Below are 20923 nucleotides of genomic sequence, written 5' to 3'. Positions count from 1 at the left end.
GGTTCAAGCAATTATCCTGCCTCAGTAGCTGGGACTCCCAAGTAGCTGGGATTACAGATGCCCACCACCACACCCAGCTAATCTTTGTATTTTTAGTAGAGATGGGGTTTCATCATGTTGGCCAGGCTGGTCTCGAACTCCTGACCTCAGGTGATCCACCCACCTTGGCCTCCCAAAGTCCTGGGATTGCAGGCGTAAGCCACTGCGCCCAGCCTAGATATGGATCTTGAGTGTGTAACTTAATTTGTAATATGAGAATAAGCCTAGTATTAATATCACAGAATTGATGTATTCTTCTCATTTAGTCCTCTCATTTAACATGCTCAGCACAGAGCTTCAGCAATTATGTATTAATAATAGGATGAAATTGTACTGAATTTCTACAGGTAGAAAATGGAGGGGAGCATATTTTTCAGGCTGATGGAAGATAAAGGAATCATATAGGTGTGAAATTATATGATATATTTGGAAAATGTTTGGAGTATAAGTTTCATGTTGGCTGTAAGGAAATCTGGCGGAAGAAAAGACATTTCACTAATTCATCAACACTTAATGAACACCTACTATAGACCAAGCACTGTGCCAAGTGCTACAGATGCTACCATATCTAAGAAATGATCCCTGCCCTTGAACACATCACAGTTCAGTGGGGAAGTTAGACAAGTGAATCAACGAGAGCACAGTGAGAAGTTCAATGTGGTTAATGCATACAGTATTTGGAGAAGCAGCAATAAGGGCAAAATCAGGATATAATACAAAGTATCTTCAACACTAAGCTGAGGAATCCAGGTAAATGAACTAGGACTTTTCATTTAATTCCATGGATTATAAAGCAGCAGTTATAAAGGTTTCTGTGGAGGCCACTGAAATGATCTAATTCTGTGTTAGGCAAGGAGTAAAGAATAAACAGGCTAGAACCCAAAGGCAGAGCAGCTTCTGTAAAACTGCCAGCAACGTAAGATACTGGCCTCTACCAGGGCGGTGATGAGACAGAATGAAGCTAAGAGAGACATCAGTCTTACCTAACACAACCTAGACAAAGACAGGACTGAAAACTAACAGAAATGATTGTCTCCAGCAGGACAATGGTATGGGAGAAAAGGAGGACTATGTTTCATTTAAAAAGATACAACAACTTAATGTAATGTGGGTCTTGTTGGATCTTGATTCTACCCAGCCATATTAAGGATATTTGAATATGGAGTAGCTACTAATTGGTAAAGATGGCTAAACTTATTTTTTAGAGATGTAGTATTAAAAAATTAGGAACATGATGTCTAAGATTTGTTTTAAAGTACTTCAGGAAAAAGAAAAAAAGAGACAAAGCAACTGTGACAACACATTGACAAATAATGAATTAGCGTGGGGGATATTAACAATATTTATCAGTTAGACTAATCATTATATTAATGTTTATGCTTGAAATTTATCATAATAAACCATGTTTTAAAATGAACTCTATTTTTAAACCCATTCTGTTTGATATACTTGACAGACTTTTACATGGAGATTAATTGTCTGCTGGAAATTTAGACCTTGAATTAATATAGATTTGAGAACATCTGTACAGTGGTGATAGCTGAAGCTTTGGGGGTGAAAGGGATTACCCAGGGAGATGGTGTAGAGCTAGCGAAACTACCAACTGATCACCCAGAGGAAGGCCTCTGGTTTAGCGGCAGGTAGTGTGAGATAAAATGATGAAGTCAGTGAAGTCATGAGAGTGAGCCCGTACCCAAGAGGGTGACACGTCTTATGCTCAAGAGCAGAAAGCTCTGCAAGGAAAAGCATCATGAAATAGGAATTAGAATATAGTGGGGTCAAAAGTATGTAACGAGGGACCAGAGGAGTGGACACAGTGTTACTTTCCAGGAAATTCTGTAGTAAAGTAAGAGATGGCAGGGGTCACCGCTTAAGCAGGAAATAAAACTGGGAAGGGGCTAAAAAAGGATGATCAGAGAGGCAGATTACCACAGAAATCATAGCTTTATGTATCCTACGTAAAAGTTAAAATTAAATCTAAAAAATATTTCTCTAAACTCAACTGTCCTTGTAGTTTAAATCTAACTTTTCACTCGTGAGCCTATCCTTTATTGCTAGCCTGTCCTAAAACCCGTTGTCATATAGCATTAGGGACATGTCTCATGCTTTATTTATACTTACTACATAGGAGATGCTAAATAAGTACTTGATTACTTTTGGGAGGAAAAGACTAAAGACGAATTCTGAGGACAGACGAAGATCGAAAAACTCCGTTCCTACCTCCTCCTTTTATAACCCAATCGCTCTAATGTGCCAAAATCTATTTGAAAATGGAATGCTGAAATTGAACAGGTTATCACTCCCTTTAGTGTTTGGGTATAGACCTTTTGAGAGAAATCAGAATCTCCCATCATTTACTATGCTGCAGTGCTGTAAGTCCACCTGGATAGGCAATGACACTTCCCACTGTGAGATTGTACCATAGGTACCAAGTTCATCACTTATAAAGTGAATACTTAAAAGGAGTCTGCAATGTCACAGGGCTCAGAGGTTCTTAACATAAAAACAAATTTTGAAAGTCTAAATGTGGAACTGTCATCTAAAAATCCTGATTAGAAATGGAAAGGAAACCCTACCATTTTATTTCTAATTATTTTCTACCTTTTTTTTTTTTTTTTTTTTTTTTTTTTGAGACGGAGTCTTGCTCTGTCACCCAGGCTGGAGTGCAGTGGCGCGATCTCGGCTCACTGCAAGCTCCGCCTCCCGGGCCCACGCCATTCTCCTGCCTCAGCCTCCCGAGTAGCTGGGACCACAGGCACCCGCCACCGCGCCTGGCTAATTTTTTGTATTTTTTTTTAGTAGAGACGGGGTTTCACCGCGTTAGCCAGGATGGTCTCGATCTCCTGACCTTGTGATCCGCCCGCCTCAGCCTCCCAAAGTGCTGGGATTCCAGGCATGAGCCACCACGCCCGGCTATTTTCTACTCTTTAATGAGTCTAAAATTCTGTTCTCACCTTTGACTTGGCAATGTCTTCTCTCTTTTTTGAATTCTTGAACATCAAATACAAATTATACTTTGTAGCTGTTTCTTATATAATTTCAAAGCAGAACCACCACTCAAAATTGAGTCTTTTTTTTGACTTGAAATACCTTGCATATTTTATATAAGGAATCTTGTCCATCTCCTCCTGTGTCCTTAAAGTAGTCATGGGCTGGGAATGTTCGGTTAATATCCCGGGTGATAGCACTGTCCTGGGGAGACTCCTGTGGAAACATAAGGAAAGAGAGGTTTTAGTTAGGTTACGTAAATTCTCATTCAGGTTTACGCAAGGTCTTCTCACTTACACACTTTAAATGTTGCAGGGACATACATACATATATGCATGCCCATAGTTACTGCCTCTTCAGGGACCAACCACTCAAGCAAAAGCAAATGTAAAAGGGGAAAAAAGATGGAAGAAAAGCAACCCGTTTCATCTATACACTTCCATATTATACTCCATCCTTACTGCAAAGAACTGCAGCTGCTGCCCCTTCTATTGTAAGATGGAAAATATGCTATTTAGAATGGATTTCCCATAGGAAAATACTCAAACTAAATCGCAAAAGGAGGAGGTAAAGTGCTCCCAGCAGAAAAACTGCTGCTTTAATTGATGCTTTGGAATAAAGCCCATATGCCAGTTTTCAAATGGAAAAGAGTAGTTACTTAATTGGGGTTTGTCCTAGAGGCAAATGGCATAAGAATGCACAAAGCAATCTACTCAGAATGAACCAGACCACCAAATGCCAAGAGATTCAAGCAGGCTATGGGAAAATATCCTTTGCTTTTTCCAACGGACAAAAACTGTTTCCTCTTCTATAATGAGTTAACTAAAACTGAACAAATGTAAATAATGTCAACAAACCTTTGTAAAATACACCAAGCACCCAGCTATTTCCAATATTCTCCCCTTGTTAAATTTCATTTGCTGACACAGTAAAGAACTGGAACACAGAAACATGACCTTCTATTTTTAACAATGCAGTGTCTTCATAGCTAAGACAATAGAGTTGATTCTCCTTGGTAAGAATACATCATAATCAGTATACTACCAAAGAACATGATACTTCTGTTTTAAGATGAAAAATGCAAGTGCTGTTCTTCTCTTGTCCAATAATTTCTCTAGCCTTTTGGGTAATCATGTTCCCAAGGCCATGAATATTTTATGGTTGTGGGATCTGAACTAACTTTAAAGCCTATGCTCTTTCTTAAACAGTAAACTATTTATACCTTCAAGGAAGTCGCCAAATTGCTTTTCAAAGAGTTTGAGTGGCATATGTTACTTCTAGTTATTAATATAGTCTTAACAGTTAATGGCAGCTCAGGACCGTGGTGCTCTTCAACAAAAGGAAAAAATCCAAGGGATATCTATGACTACAGCAACTAATTACACGGTGGTAGCTTCCAGAATGAAATAGAGCTCGGCGTTGGAGGTACCTCCAAAAGTTGAGAAAGTTGGGGAGAGAGGGAGAGCAAGCAAGAGTGACCAACAGAGTGAGTGAGCAGGCGCACAGATTTTGGGGAGGGCAAGGTAGCTAGAACTGTAGGGTAGAGTGCTAGTGAGGAATAAGCTGAACAGAGAACTGAAGAGTTAGAAGAGGGGTCCCTATGAGACATGAATCATAAATAAATGACAAGCTGGATACTTCATTAAAATTTAAAAATCTTACTATTCAAAAAACTGTTTAAAATATGAAAAGTTAAGTCATAGGCCAGGACACAATACCTACAAAACACATTTGATAATAAAGTTTGAGATCTGTAATCCCAGCACTTTGGGAGGCCGAGACGGGCGGATCACAAGGTCAGGAGATCGAGACCATCCTGGCTAACCCGGTGAAACCCCATCTTCTACTAAAAAAATACAAAAAACTAGCTGGGCAAGGCAGTGGACGCCTGTAGTCCCAGCTACTCGGGAGGCTGAGGCAGGAGAATGGCATAAACCCGGGAGGCGGAGCTTGCAGTGAGCTGAGATCCGGCCACTGCACTCCAGCCTGGGCGACAGAGCGAGACTCTGTCTCAAAAAATAAATAAATAAATAAATAAAGTTGGAGTTGTATCTGGACTATGTAACTCTCTAATGAGAAAGACAATTTTTTTAAAAGTAGGAGGGTGTAAATGATTCAAGCGTTTCATTAAGGAAGATCTAACACATGGCAAATGAGCACTTGAAAAGATGTCAACATTACGAGTCCTCAGGGCAGTGCAAATTAAAACCACAATGAGACTCCACTACATATCTACAAAATGCTAAAATTAAGAAGTGTTGGCAAAGGATAAGAAACAACTGGAACTCCTATACAATGCAAAATGATACAAACACTTTGGAAACAGTTTGGCAGTTTCTTACAATAGTAAACATAATTACCATACAACCCAGTGATTCCATTCCTAGGTATTTACCAAAGACAACTGAAAATATAAACGCATGAAAAGACAAACTCAATGTTTACAGCAGCTTTATTCCTAACAGCCAAAACTGGAAACAATCCAAAGAGAATCAGATGAATTTAGGAATTCTATAAAACAACAGAAGTCCTAAGAAATGCTAAGAATGATAGACTGTGGTTTAAGACAACTATGCAGGTTAGAAAATTAAATTGAGAATGGAGAGGAATATGGAAACCTTCAAAATATTTTACATCAGTTACATCAATCATATCACACTGATGATGGAGATGACAACCCGAAAAAGGATACAGTTATTAGAGGTATGAGATTTGGGCTGGGCACGGTGGCTCTCACCTGTAATCCGAGCACTTTCAGAGGCTGAGACAGGTGGATCACTTGAGGCCAGCAGTTTGAGACCGGTCTGGCAACATGGTGAAACCCCGTCTCTACTACAAATACAAAAATTAGCCAGGCATGGTGGCAGGCGCCTGTAATCCCAGCTACTTGGAAGGCTGAGGCACGAGAATTGCTGAAGCCCATGAGGCAGAGGTTGTAGTAAGCCAACATCATGGCACTGCACTCCAGCCTGGGCAGCACAGCGAGACCTGTCTCAATTTAAAAAAAAAAGAGAGAGGAGACGAGATTTGGAAATTCAACTGTACACAGGATGTAAAAATAACAAAAAACTGAAAATACGCTCTATAACTGGGCCAGTTCTTGTCAATCTGCCATCCCATATCCATTAATCATGGAATTGTAAGAGAATGAAGGGGCAAAATGTCCTTAAGAGAAGGTCAATTTGAAAAATCACACTCAATTTTTGATGCCTTCAAGAATGATAATATATTGAGGAGTTCTATGTGAATCATTTGCTTAAAATATTTGGCATTAGGAAATATGCTGAAGAACTTGGAATAAATTCATTTGACTTGCTGGAGGCCACATCATGCAAAAATGATGCAGAAATTCTAATAATGATAAATTTAGTAAGTTCCTATCAGAATGATATTAAATTTGAAAAGGTTCTGAAAATAAAACACAGCAACATTATGGATGATCTCCTAGAGAAAAAAAGCAAAGAGCTTTTGCAAAATAGTCAAAGCAAGTGCTTATAAAATTAAGCTTTATACAACAATATATATTCGTTTTCTTTCTTGTTTCGCTCTTGTTGCCCAGGCTGGAGTGCAATGCAGCAATCCTGGCTCACCACAACCTCCACCTCCCCAGTTCAAGTGATTCTCCTGCCTCAGCCTCCCGAGTAGCCGGGATTACAGGCATGTGCCACCATGCCCGGCTAATTTTTGTATTTTTAGTAGAGATGGGTTTTCTCCTGGTCAGGCTGGTCTTGAACTCCTGACCTCAGGTGATGCGCCTGCCTCGGCCTCCCAAAGTGTTGGGATTACAGGTGTGAGCCACAAAACCCGGCTGTATTCACTTCTAAGGAGTTAAACGTAAGTGTAACTGATGTAGAGAGCCCGCCAATTCAACACATATAACACTATTCATGGCCAAACTGATGGAGTCAACCAAATACATCCTCTCAAGGAGGCTGTAGTTAGCAAAATGGCTTAACAGACAAGTTTTATAAATGTACTTACGGCAACAGTGCACAGATGGTGACTTTAAAAGAACACGGAATGAATGGCAAAAATACTGTCAGTTGTTATGTTCTGAAAATTACTGCTGTTATAACAGAGGTAGGTTTTTTTTTTTTTTTTTTTTTGATCAACTGGTTTTGTGTTTTGGCTAATTCATTTATCCCAAGAAAAACACCTTTAATCTCCAGAAGAAAACAAAAATGCAATAGGATTATGCAGTATTGCAAACTTTTTCTATAAAGGGTCAGGTAAAAATTTTTGGCTTTGCAAGCCATTCAGTGCTGCAGTTTTTTAACTCTTCCCTTGTAGAGCACCCATAGACAATACGTAAATAAACAAGCACTGCTGTGTCCTAACAAAACTTTATTTATAAAAGCAAGAGCAGGCCAGGCACAGTAGCTCATGCCTGTAATCCTAGCACTTTGGGAGGCCGAGGCGAGTAAACGACTTGAGCCCAGCAGATTGAGACCAGCCTGGGCAACATGGTGAAATCTCATCTCTACAAAAATACAAAAATTAGCCAGGCATGGTGGCACACACCTGTCTTAGCTATTCGGGACGCTGAAGCAGGAGGATCCCTTGAGCCCAGGAGGTGGACGTTGCAGTGAGCCAACACTGTGCCACTGTGCTCCAGCCTGGGCCATAAGAGAGAAAACCTGTCTTAAACAACAACGACAACAACAACAACAAAAACGAATAAACAAAAGTGAAAGGCAAACTGAACTTGGCCCTGAGGTGGTAGTCTGTTTACCCTTGTTATAAGTATACTACAACACAGTAATTTGTTATGGTCAGCATGATCAGAGAGAAGATTTTCGTTATGATTTTAAATACACTAACATGTTATTAATTTTATACATGCTTTGCCCTCAAAAACTCTGTCACAACCTGCTACAACTTGAAATGTGTATCTCTTTGAACACTTTTGTACCTTTTTCATGTAGTAACAAATATTAAAAATGTTTGCTGCATTTTGCAAACGTCAGTATATTCCTGTATATGCAGTGTAGTAAACGTTTAAATAAAACCCTGCTATTGTAGTGGTATATAGTCCCTAACATTTCAAACAGCAAAATAAACAGTATATACAGCTCATAAATTATAAACACATAAACTGACACCCATGAGACTGGCTAAAATAAAAATACCAAATGTTGGTGAGGATATGAAATTACTGGAACTCTCAATGGTTGCTAATGGGTGCGTAAATGATATAACCATTTTGGTAAAGAACATGGCAGTTTCCCATAAAGTTAAATATATATCTAACTACCATGACCCAGCAATTCTATTCCTAATAGCCTGATGTGTAATAGCCCAACTAGAAACCTCAAATGTCCATCTATAGAAAAAGTGATAAATTATGGTATATCCATCTAATGGAATACTACCCAGCAATATAAATGAACCTTTAATACATGAAACAACACAAATAAATCTCAAAAACATTATGTTGAGCAAAAGTCCATGGTGACAGAAATCGAAATGGTTACCTGGGAGTGGGTGGGAAATCAAATGAAAGGGGGCATAAGGGAACTTTCTGAGATGACAGAAAAGTTTACATTTTATTTGGTGTTTACACAAATATAAAAAATTGCCAAAACTCATCAAAATGAACATGTAAGGTGTATGTTTATTGTATGTAAATTATAGTACATTCACAAAAACTGTAATCTCACATTCCCCACCTCACTCCACCAACGTTTCTCAACACTTCTCTATCTTGTGAATGGCAGCAGGTTTTACCACCTTGTTTCTGATTCTAGCTACCATGAATGATCACTGATCTTGAGATCTCTCTGCAGAGTCTGGATTCTCTCTCTCTCTTTCCGTTTCTAGTGCATCACCCAAAGGCAGACCCATGCTTCATCTTACCAAGACTAATATAACAGCCTAAATGACTGTCTTAGTCGCTTTGGGCTACTCGAACAAAATACTACAAACTGGGTGGCTTATAAACAACAGGAATTGTTTTTATAGTTCGGGAGGCTGGAAATTCCAAGATCAAGATGCTGGAAAATGCAGTGTTTGGTGAAGGCTCGCTGTACGGCTCATAGGTGGCATGTGCTCACTGTGTTCTCATATGGGGCAGGGCAGCTCTCTAGGCCTCTTCTTTCTAAGGGCACAAATCCCATGCATAAGGACTTTGCCCTCATGACCTAAACACTTCCCAAAGGCCCCATCTCCTAACAGCATCACATTAGTGATTAGGTTTGTTTTTGTTTTTTAAATTTTTATTTATTTATTTATTTTGAGACAGAGTCACGCTCTGTCACCCAGGCTGGAGTGCAGTGGCACGATCTCGTCTCACTGCAAGCTCCGCCTCCCGGGTTCACGCCATTCTCCTGCCTCAGCCTCCCAAGTAGCTGGGATTACAGGTGCCCACCACCACGTCCGCCTAATTTTTTGTATTTTTTTAGTAGAGACGGGGTTTCACCGTGTTAGCCAGGATGGTCTCGATCTCCTGACCTTGCGATCCGCCCGCCTCAGCCTCCCAAAGTGCTGGGATTACAGGCGTGAGCCACCACGACCAGCCATGATTAGGTTTTAACATATGAATTTTGGGGGGACATAAACATTCAGACCATAACACTGATCTTCCTTTATCTCTTTACTTCTACCAGCACAACCGTGTCCGATTAATTTTCCTGAAATGCATGGACTAATCAGATCATTTTGCTGGTCATAAACTTTTATGAGTCATTATTACTATGCACACAGGAGGAGGAAGTTCATGCCTTCTTCTCCATAATGACCGCTTCACAAGTAGAGTGAACACCAATCTGATTTCAGAATACCACTTGAACCATGTAGTAAGTAGGGTCACTGCTGCAAAAGGCACCCAGGACATTTTGCTCTCTCTCAAATGCATGCTGCAAAATCCTGAGGATCTGGGGCATGCTGGGGGAAGACTGGAGCATTAGGAAGAGAAAGGCCTTTAAACCCAGACATATATTCAAGTCCAATGTGTTTTCCACTTGTCACTCTTCCTTGTGTTTCTATTTCTTTGAAAACTTCGAGGAAAAGGGGTGACTGGCATGGCAGAATTTGGGCATTGTTGGAAGTAGGTCTATTTAAAACCATACTCTAAAATATCAGCACTTCTTAAATGTATTCACTAAGCAAATACTGAGAATTAATGGCTCATGCTAAAATCCAAATCTCTTCCCCAAACATAAGCATTATAATGATGTACCTTAGTGCATTTTAAAAGGAAAAATCTAACTTTTGGCTTTCTTAGTACAATAAAACCTTTTTGTTTTCTTATTTTAATAAAATTGTTTTGCTTTTCTGTAATAATAATACTGGAAGGAAAAAGAAGAATTTTACCATTCAGATATAACCATGGCTAATATTTGGCTGGCATATGCCAAACTTTTTAGGTTATAACCATTTATTTTTATAAAATGATTTTAGAAAATTTGTTTTTGCTAACTACAAAATATTGTATCTTTTCATATTATTTGGCCATTATCCTACCTTAGTATTTTTAATGCACAGTAACTTGTCACATGGTCGTATCATAATTTACTCTGCCAAAATCTCCAGCTTTGGGATATGCAGCTATTCTACCCCTTTTGCTATAAACAAGGCTGTAAAGTAGCAGTGATTCTTAAGGGAGAAAAGACAGTTTCCACAAACACTCCATTTCCCTGAAGATACAGCATAATCCTTGTTTTTGGATTTTGAGTGGTCCTGCCAATTTGCCCTTCAGAAAAGTTGTAACAATTTACAAACCACACTGACACCACTCTTACAGCAATTACTGTTCTTGAATAGTCATTTGTATACTTGTCCTATGTTCCTTCTAGTCTATAAGAATTGAATCTAAAGTTGCAAAAAATTGCGCATAAAGTTTATTGACTCTATCCTATTCTAACTGCAATACATGATTTGCTGTCAACATTTAAAAAGGTATTACCATACATACATTTGCTTGCTCTGTCAGTTGAGAGGGCCTAGAAGCAATAACATCCAGTAGCAAGGAGCACACCTAGCATCTATATTTTGGTATCTAATACCATTTACTAACAAAAGGAACCAACCCTCCTTGGAGAAATGGCTGATTCTAGGACTAGGGCAGATAGCCTGGAACATATTGTACTGGCAAAAAACAGGAAATTGTCTCCCTTCGCCCCCACCACAAAGAAAACAAACCTACATCGATAGGGGTATGCCAAAGGGACACAGGAGCCAAGTGAAAGAGTTCCCAATCAATGGTCAAAGTTGGAGCAATTTTAGCAACAAAATAAACTGGGTTATATAAGTATAAAAGAAATGGGTAGACATGGTGACTCACGCCTATAATCTCAGCACCCTGGGAGGCCAAAGTGGTCGGATCACCTGAGGTCAGGAGTTCAAGACCAGCCTGGCTAAAATGGCGAAACCCCATCTCTACTAAAAATACAAAAATTAGCTGGGTGTGATGGTGGGTGCCTGTAATCCCAGCTACTCAGGAGGCTAAGGCAAGAGAATCACTTGAACCCAGGAGGCGCAAGTTGCAGTGAGCCAAGATCGTGTCATTGCACTCCAGCCTGGGCGACAAGAGCGAAACTCCATCTCACACACAAAAAAAAAAAAAAAGAAGAAGAAATATCTGGCTGGGCATGGTGGCTCACATTGTAATCCCAGCACTTTAGGAGGCCAAGGCAGGAGGACTGCTTGAACCAAGGAGTTCAAGACCAGCCTGAGCAGCATGGTGAAATGCCGTCTCTACAGAAAAAAAAAAAAAAAAAAAAAAAACATAAAAAAATAAAAAAAAATAAAATAAAAAATAAAAAAAAACTCAACAAAACAAGCAAACAAAAAAATTAACCAGGCATGGCGGCACATGTAGTCCTAGCTACTCAGGAGGCTGAGGTAGGAGGACTGCTTGAGCCTGGGAGGTCAAAGCTGCAGTGAGCTGTGATCGTGCCATTGCATTCCAGCCTCTGTGACAGAACAAGACTCTGTCTCCAGTCAATCAATAAAAGAAATATCCAGGAATCCATACTTACATAAATAAATGATTGAACAAATAAATGGGGGAGAAGAGACAAATCCTCCACGCAGAAGAATCCCAAATAATTTATGTAGATACCTCACCTTCAAGGAAGGAGAGCAAAACTCCCCACTCCTTAAGTGTGGGCTGTGCAAAGTGACTTCCTTCAGAATAGTACAGTACAGTATAACACAGTGGGAAAAAGAAACCTTATGGTGGAGAAAACTGACAAAGATGACCTTGGCCAGATGATTGAGGTCAAAAACAGTGATGTCACACTGACAGCATGTACCCTTAATGTCATAAAAATGGCGCTTTACCTCTGTATTATTCCTCCTCAAAATTCATGACTTCATGTCAGACAAATTTCACCTGAGGGATATTCTACAAAATACTTGAGCAGTATTTCTTAAAACTGTCAAAGTCATTAAAAACAAGGCAAGCTTCAGAAACTGTTACAGTCAACAGGAACCTAAGGAAATATGAGGACTAAATGTAATGCACTACCCTGGATGAAATCCTGGAGCAGAAAAAGGATATTAGATAAAAACTAAAGAAATGTAAACAAAGTTTGGGATTTGGTTAATAATATCTTGATATTGAGTTATTAATTATAGTAAATGTACCATAAATACAAGGTGATAATAATAGAGTTAATAACAGAGTATATGGGAATTCTTTGTACTATTTTTACAGTATTTCTGTAAATCTAAAGCTGTTCTTAAAAATAAAGTTTACTAAAAGCAAAAAGGTATTACCTCCTTATTCTACAATATGGAAATTCAGACTTAAGAGAAATTAAGCCACCCAACTTCACACACCAGAACTTATTAAAGCACTCAATAAAATGCTGGACTAAATTTGTGCAATAAAATTGGTGTAATGAACATTGTGGATATATGCTCAATAGTAATCACAGGTAGGCTCTGTTCTTGTGATTTATTTGCAGGTGATTTCTTTCTTGTCCCCAATTATGATGATCTTTGAGTGTGTACAATAATACAGTGGTGATGCTCTATTACTTTCTTAAATTTGAAGGCTCTCCTAAAATAGATTATGCAGATAAAAATCTAAGGAAATAGTAACATTTGTGCTGTTTTCTTCTCCCTATCTTGGTTTTAAAAGTCTTCCATTAGTTAAAACCACAGTGGTACCACATTCTGTAATCTTTCTGGATGACTATTTTTATACCTTACTGTGAGAATTGGCTCACTGGGTAATTTCTCAGGATCAACAAGGTACTGGGAACTGTAGGAAACCCTTTAAATACACACCCTTTTGTAAACTCAAGTTGAAAAATAGAAAGCTAAGAATGGCAGGAAGAAAAAGAAAGTACCCAAACAAAGAAAACGCAGTGGAAGGCTGCCATGAGAAATAACCAGCATAGGGAAAATTATTATTTCCAAAGTAGCTTGTTGCCCAAAGAAAAAGTTAGTTCTTAAGACTAACTCAGAATGTCACAGATGCTTTATTAAATGCCATCATGTAATATTTAAGAAAACAGAATAAAACAAAAACAACGCCAAAACCCACTCCAATACATTATACCATGTCCTATCTTTACAATACACTTCACAGGAATAAAGTAACAATTTTTGGTTACATTTTCTTTTTAAAAAGCCAGCTACTGCTTATCAGAAGTCATTTTAAAGACTAAGTTTTTAAAATCCCCTAAACAGATGGGATAAAAATTCAAAAGAAGGAAAATGAAATTGAAAGTGTGCTATGCTTAATATAAAATAAATGAGGACCAAAAATATCTCGGAGGTAAAATAATTCTCTCCTAATTACACAGCACTCATGTCATTTGTCATTTCATTTCATATGTTTGGAAGTAGAACTGAGCAAAATAAAGAATGAGAATAAGACTGTTAAGCCTATGAAAACAGATTTCTTACGTTTGGGCAAAACCAAGATGGTCCTACAATAGTCTGCAAAATCTGGAAATTTTATTTCAATTGGTCATGTCACATCTCAAGCACTTCCAATTTGATAGAGCCAAGAAAAGTGACAAAGAAAAACAGTAACATTATTTTGTCTCTTAATTGCTTTGTCTTTTAAAATTAAGTACTGAACCCATCTAAGGAATGCCTCACAAGAATTATGACAAAACAAAAACAAAGTGTGTATAGTATTCTTAGTCTAAGATGTAATAAACAGACTTAAATGGGTTTCTATAAATTCTCTGACTTTGTATGCAAAGTTTTTTGTTTCGTTTTCCTTCGTTTTTGAGACAGAGTTGCACTCTGTTGCCCAGGCTGGTGTGCAGAGGCGTGATGTTGGCTCACTGCAACCTCCACCTCCCAGGTTCAAGAGTTTTTCCTGTCTCAGGCTCCCAAGTAGCTGGGATTACAGGCGCGCACCATCATGCCCAGTTAATTTTTTTTTTGGTAGAGATGGGGTTTCGCTATGTTGGCCAGGCTGTTCTCGAACTCCTAGCCTCAAGTATCTGCTCACCTCAGCCTCCCAAAGTGCTGGGATTACAGGCGTGGGCCACCGCGCCTGGCCTGTATGCAAAGTTTTGTGAGCATTTTTCTCAGAGGAGTGCTCAGGGTTTTAAACATGTTCACTAGAACTTAATTAAGCTTCATGAAGAGAGAGATTTCTGTTTTGTTCATGTATATCTCTAAGCCCAGAAAAGAGTATCTGACACACAGTAGGCATCTGATAAAAACTTATTGAATAAATTAATTCTCAAAAGGATATAAGACACATAATAAGGTTCAGAGCCACTTATCTAAAAGATCTAAAAGAAATTTTCTATTGCCAGATGTGCTTTCATAGACCTAAAAATAATTATTTAAGTAACAACATGTAGGTCTATCTTAACCACCTTTTGAGGTGGGTTCTATTATATCCCCCACTTGACAGATGAGGAAAAAAGTTAAATCAGTTAGAAAGTGGGAAGCTAGCTCTGGAACCCAACTGGTCTGGTTTCCTAGCTCACCTTCCTAACCCAAATGAACATATTGTAAAAGTGAAAATATTCTCTTATCAGTATTGTGTTGGAGTTATAATTTCTAATATATTTTTAAAAATGCTTTTCTCGTGGCCAGGCACGGTGGCTCACACCTGTTATCCCAGCACTTTGGAAGGCCGAGACGGGCAGATCACCAGGTCAGGAGATTGAGACCATCCTGGCTAACACAGTGAAACCCCGTCTCTACTAATAATACAAAAAAAAAAAAAAAAAAATTAGCCGGGCGTGGTGGCAGGTGCCTGTAGTCCCAGCTACTCGGGAGGCTGAGGCAGGAGAATGGCAAGAACCCAAGAGGCGGAGCTTGCAGTGAGCTGAGATTGGGCCACTGCACTCCATCCTGGGCAACAGAGCGAGACTCTGTCTCAAAAAAAGATAGTAATAAAATAAAATGCTTTTCTCTTCTAGACTCTTATAACTAAAATTGGTATGACACAGACTTCGAAAATGAAGTTTTCTTTTTACTAATTTGAACATGCTTCCTTGTATGAAGGCCGCTGTTTATGAAAAACAGAAATAACTAAGGCCCTAGTAACATGTAGCCAGAGAAATATATGACATTCTTAAACATAAAACCAAAATGAGGCCAGGCACGGTGGCTCATGCCTGTAATATCAGCACTTTGGGAGGCCAAGGAGGGCAGATCACCTGAGGTTGGGAGTTTGAGACCAGCCTGATCAACATGGAGAAACACCATCTCTACTAAAAATACAAAATTAGCCGGGTGTGGTGGCACATGCCTATAATCCCAGCAACTCGGGAGGCTGAGGCAGGAGAAACACTTAAATCCGGGAGGCAAACGTTGCAGTGGGCCAAGATTGTGCCACTGCAGTCCCGCCTGGGCAGTAAGAGCGAAACTCCATCTCAAAAAAAAAAAAAAAAAAAAAAAAAAGGTGAATAAAATCTCAACATGTGGCTCCACTGTAACTTATTCGAAGAAAAGGCACAGTCGCTAAATGCTAGGGGGCATATATCTTAACCATTTCAGGTCTTTAAAAAAAAAAGAGTATTCTTTTAAATGTTCTGAGTTTTATTCTTTAAGGCTGACCACTGGATAGATATATTTTTGGATCACAATATCTTGGCCTTTCACAGAACTACCTTCACTAAGTTGTGGTATTAGCATGTTCTAAGACCCTGTCAAAAAAAGAAAACAAACAAAAAAAGAGACCCTGCTACTGAAACTTTGTATTTCATGGTGGTGAGGACATCTCCTACTTTACTCAGTGTCCCCATCAAAAAACAGTTTCTCTTAAAAAATTATGCATATTTTCCCCCATGGAAATGATCCAATATTCATTTTTGCTTTGGCCTCCAGGAAGCTCAGAAACAAATCTGCAGCTCAATCTTACATAATAAAGGACCTCATAGCCTGTACATCAGTAATAGGAGTTACAGTGTATTTGTATCAAACAAATCAAAGCCTCTCAAAGTCAATTACACAGTCAAATCAGTTAAGTATCGATTGGTGGGCTCACTTAACACTGACAATACAAAAACATCTTCATCTTAATTTAGCTCTGAAGAATGCAATTATACAGAAGAAATTTTTACTTGTCCCCACATGTCTAGCAACATTCCCTTTAAGTCAGTATTTTCAACTAGGTACCATGGGACCTCTCTGTCCTGTGGTGTTATTCTTCCACACCAAACAAAAAGCAGGGATTTTAGTGGAAGTTGGATTTGTGTGTACATATTGCTTTGAATATCTGGTGATTTGCTCTTGAAGGCAAAAACCATACTTACAGTAAAACTGCCACTGATTAACAATTAATAACAATTCAAAACCAAAAAGAAATAGTAAACTGATCTCTATACATTTAAATACATGACATATTGTTTAAGTATTCAGTAATTAATGCTTTAAAATTTCTACTCCAAAGCTCCAACACATCACACAGAGCAGACTGGAATTAGATACCCATGAACATGGAGGTAACTAAAGGCATTTCAGAATCTGGTCACAATTGTGTGGAGACTGGAGTTGGACTTTTGACAAAGAATGTAGACGATGGACTTTTTAGGTGCTCTACTTATATCACAATGCAACCAACAGAACACAAACTCTAGGGCCAGACTGTTCTGTCTCTGGATACTGCCTCTCCCAGTTACTAATTTGTGTGACCTTGGGCAAGTCATTTAACTAATCTGAACCTTAACATCCCTATCTATAAAATCTATGCAATGGTCCCTGCCTCACAGTTTATGAGAAGCAAATGAAACACTACATGGAGAGCTGGTGGCTTAAGGCCTGGTGTATCAGAAGTAGCTCTTTCTCACCAGACTTGAGATTTATGATGCTGGCATATTTCCAACCTTGGGAGAGAAGCCAAGGGACAAAATCTGTATTTGGCAAGTTTTCCTGTTTGGGACTTAGTGCCCTGTGGGGAATCTGCCATTAGACAGTATACAATTCAGAAATCTCCTGAATGTTATGAACATCACATTTTAACCAAATGAAATTATAAAGAAATCAGGTGGCAGAAAAACTGATACTTGAAATATAAGTGATACAATAAGAGTATTTTATTTATAGCCTATGAACCATACTAACGAAAACACTGTAGAGCTCAACATTAAATACCTTTTCTGATTATCTTTTTTCTTCCAAAATCATTTCTCAGAGGCAAAAATCCATCTAGGTTTCTCTATTATCATTGTCTAATTTAGTAACGAGTTCATTCATTTCAAGAAAAATAATATAAACATTCCAAATGACTCTACTCTCTTTACTCTCTTTTCCCTCCAAACAACTTACTCCAAACATACAAAAGAACAACAACAACAAAACACCATATGCTGTAATCACTGAACTGTCACAGAGCCTTTACCACACCAGACTCAATAAGCTGGTTCTAGAAATGTTTGCCAAATAAGCTCCTCTAACTTTAACATATACTTTAGAATATTAGCTGAATGATTATATAAGTATTATGTTTAATCTATACCATACAATGTAATAGAAAAGTAGATGACTTCCTCAGAAAAGATGGTTCTTTATTTAATAAAATATTGTGCTGCTATCACATTGTTTCAATCCAAATATGGCATTATAGTGCCATTCTAAAAATAAATCTAAGTCCCATGTGATATGCAGCCTTTTAGCTATGTTCATTTCCTTTTAGGGCTCAAGTTTCCCACAGGAAAATCATTCAATGTTTGGCAAAACGGTCCCAAATCATGTATAGATAAGGCATAAATGCTAACTGCACTGTCAACCTTTTCCTGGTTTGCTATTGTTGATTCTCCTTCACAGCAATCCATCATGGAGAGGCCCAAGAAGCAGGAAATACTCAAGTACTGTTACCTGACAAAAGTGAACACACAAAATATCATTTTGATTAAAGAAGTGGTGATGGTCAAAGGGGGAAGGTAATTTACGGGTGAACTAAGACATAAAATTATTATATGCAAAGTATATTCCAAACAAATGTTTCTGATAACCGTGATGAACTTCCAAATACTTATTTCATTGTATAATTACCAAGTAAACTGCGTATCAAATGCTCTCTTAGTACAGCTTAATACGTACTGTATTGTTTGGCTTGTACTATTTGTTTAAAGATTTTGTAAAGCATTATATGCTATGGATAAAATCTTCTCAAAATCACCTGCTAATAACATACAACACACAGACACAGAGGACCAAGTCTCGTATTCCTCAAGCTATATTTTTACATAATCAAATCAATAGATTAAATTACTTCCAAGAAAATGCTTATAAATGCTTCAAAATGCTTAACAAATACTCAGTTTTACTTTACAAACTTAACTTCTTCTGAAATAAGTCTCAAATCAGAGATTTAAATGTGCCTATTGAGTAGCAAAAATATACAGCAACTAACTGGGCAAGATGGCTCACGCCTGTAATCCTAGCACTTTGGGAGGCCAAGGTGGATGGATCACCTGAGGTCAGGAGTTTGAGACCAGTCTGGCCAACGTGGTGAAACCCCATCTCTACTAAGAATACAAAATTAGCTGGGCGTGGTGATGCACACCTGTAATCCCAGCTTCTCAGGAGGCTGAGGCAGGAGAATCGCTTGAACCTGGGAGGCGGAGGTTTGCAGAGAGCTGAGATCACGCCATTGCACTCCAGCCTGGACAGCAAGAGCAAGACTCCATCTCAAAAAAAAAAAAAAAAAAAAAAAAAAAAAAAAAAAAAAAAAAAAAAAAAAAAAAAAAAAAAAAAAACAGCAGCTGTAAAATGGCTAGATATATTTAATTCTATGGAAGTTTTTTGCTCTTATAACAATTCACAAACACTAAATGAAAAATCTGTTTGAATGGTACTGGTCATGCAACAGAAGCAGTGAACTGCTGTACTGCATTAAGAATTCCGTAAGAGGTCTGCATTCACACACATATTCAAAGGTTATAGATATATACTCTGAGTTTCAACTTTTATGTTAATTTTGAATTTTTATACAGTTTTCAGGCAAAAATATTTTCGAGCTCAACATATAAGAAAAATCAAATTGAAGATTTTAATTTTTCTATGGAAGAATCTTTATAAGAATCAAAAAACAACACTTAAAAGCTATCTTATTTTAGAATTAAAGTATAAAGCTATAAGTAAACCAGATCTTTTCCTATGAACTTAAAAACTTAAAACTTACCAGCACATAGGAAATAATCCCAAAGTATATTAGTATCTATGTAGTAATGCCGTAAAGGACTCTCCTAGAATTAAACTCTTTATATTTTTCTATTTAAAATTCTTGAGAAACAGCTACTTTAAAAGTTACTAGACAACGTATGATCTTCCATTTTATTTAAGCAAAAACTTTACCCTTCAATCTTACTAACAGTACAATTACAAATACCAATGAAGGAATTCTTGAAATTCCCATTTATTTTTTACCTCCTCGAACAAACATTTCTGAGGTTGTTACTAGTGATCAAGAGAACATTTTGATTAGTATTGAAAAAAAAATCTTAATTCGTTTGGCTGAAAGTACCAACGGAAAGACAATTCTTTGATTTTACTTAACACAAACCAAAATCTGAACAGTTTCCTTTTTTTTCCAAACCTGCTGGAAACTCCTATTTTCTAAGCACTTGACAAATGTTGAATAACCCTTTGGACTTATTCTAGTGGAATGACTGAGTCTAAAGGAGGTTTAATACCTGGATTCTAGCCCTAATTCTGCAAATAATTAACTCTGTCACTATTCTGGGTCTCTCTTTCCCTGTCTGTGAAAGCAGACAGTCCAGATTAAGACTGCTAAGGGATCTTCTAAGCTCTGTCACTTGAGGAGTCTATATTTATGTCATTCATTTTCTCAGAAGTTTTAAGTCTACCTCCAATTCCTAATTAGAATTAAATTCCTTAGCCATGTATTCCAGACCAGCTATCACCAGTTTATCTTTCTGAATTTATTCTCCCTTATATCTCAACTTAAAACTTCTGCTTCATCCATACTACCCTCTTCACAAGACAGCTGCACCAGCTAACATGTACTGAGTGCTTACTGCATGCCAAGCACTATGCTAAGAGTTTCACATGTATTAGCTCATTTAATCTTTACAATACTTACACGAGACAGTGTTATTAGTTAAGACAACTGAGACTAAGAACGATTATGTACTTTGCCCCAGGTCCAGTCTCCTTATTCCTTAAGTATATAAACGGCCCCCCTTCAGCAGGCCTTTTACGCTTAAAATAGGAGCTGCCAAAATTGTATTTTCTGCCTAAGACCAACTCATTTTTAAAGTTTGGTTAAAGTGACCCCTCTTTACCGCTTCAGCCTCAAATTTCCTTTCCACCTCCTAAAGTATTTAAAATTCCTACTGTAAACCCCAATGACTTATTATTCCCTTGAAGTACCTCCAAATATTGTATGTGTATCTTAATGTCTGAGATTTGTAGAGGACTAACCCTACTGCAAAACGTATTATAAAAGCAGGACGAAATATATAAAACATCAGTTGAAGAACTGAAGCTAACTGTCAAGGCA

The 20923-nt window shown here is 38.0% G+C and overlaps 1 protein-coding gene across 6 annotated transcripts in view; it reads right to left on the bottom strand.

Annotated features, from left to right (window-relative positions):
• RABGAP1 (RAB GTPase activating protein 1) overlaps nucleotides 1-20923 on the bottom strand; it is a 168077-nt gene that overhangs the window by 37767 nt on the left and 109387 nt on the right. For all 6 annotated transcript variants that reach the window (XM_010382465.2, XM_030919533.1, XM_030919535.1 and 3 more), the window contains one exon: nucleotides 3130-3243. In XM_010382465.2, the coding sequence (XP_010380767.1) occupies nucleotides 3130-3243 (114 nt within the window). The remainder of the gene's footprint in view (nucleotides 1-3129; nucleotides 3244-20923) is intronic.

Source organism: Rhinopithecus roxellana, chromosome 16 (genome assembly GCF_007565055.1).
Source record: "Rhinopithecus roxellana isolate Shanxi Qingling chromosome 16, ASM756505v1, whole genome shotgun sequence".
Classification (NCBI taxonomy): Eukaryota; Metazoa; Chordata; class Mammalia; order Primates; family Cercopithecidae; genus Rhinopithecus; species Rhinopithecus roxellana.
Note: the sequence above shows the minus strand (reverse complement) of the source record. Positions and strands in the feature narration are given on the sequence as shown.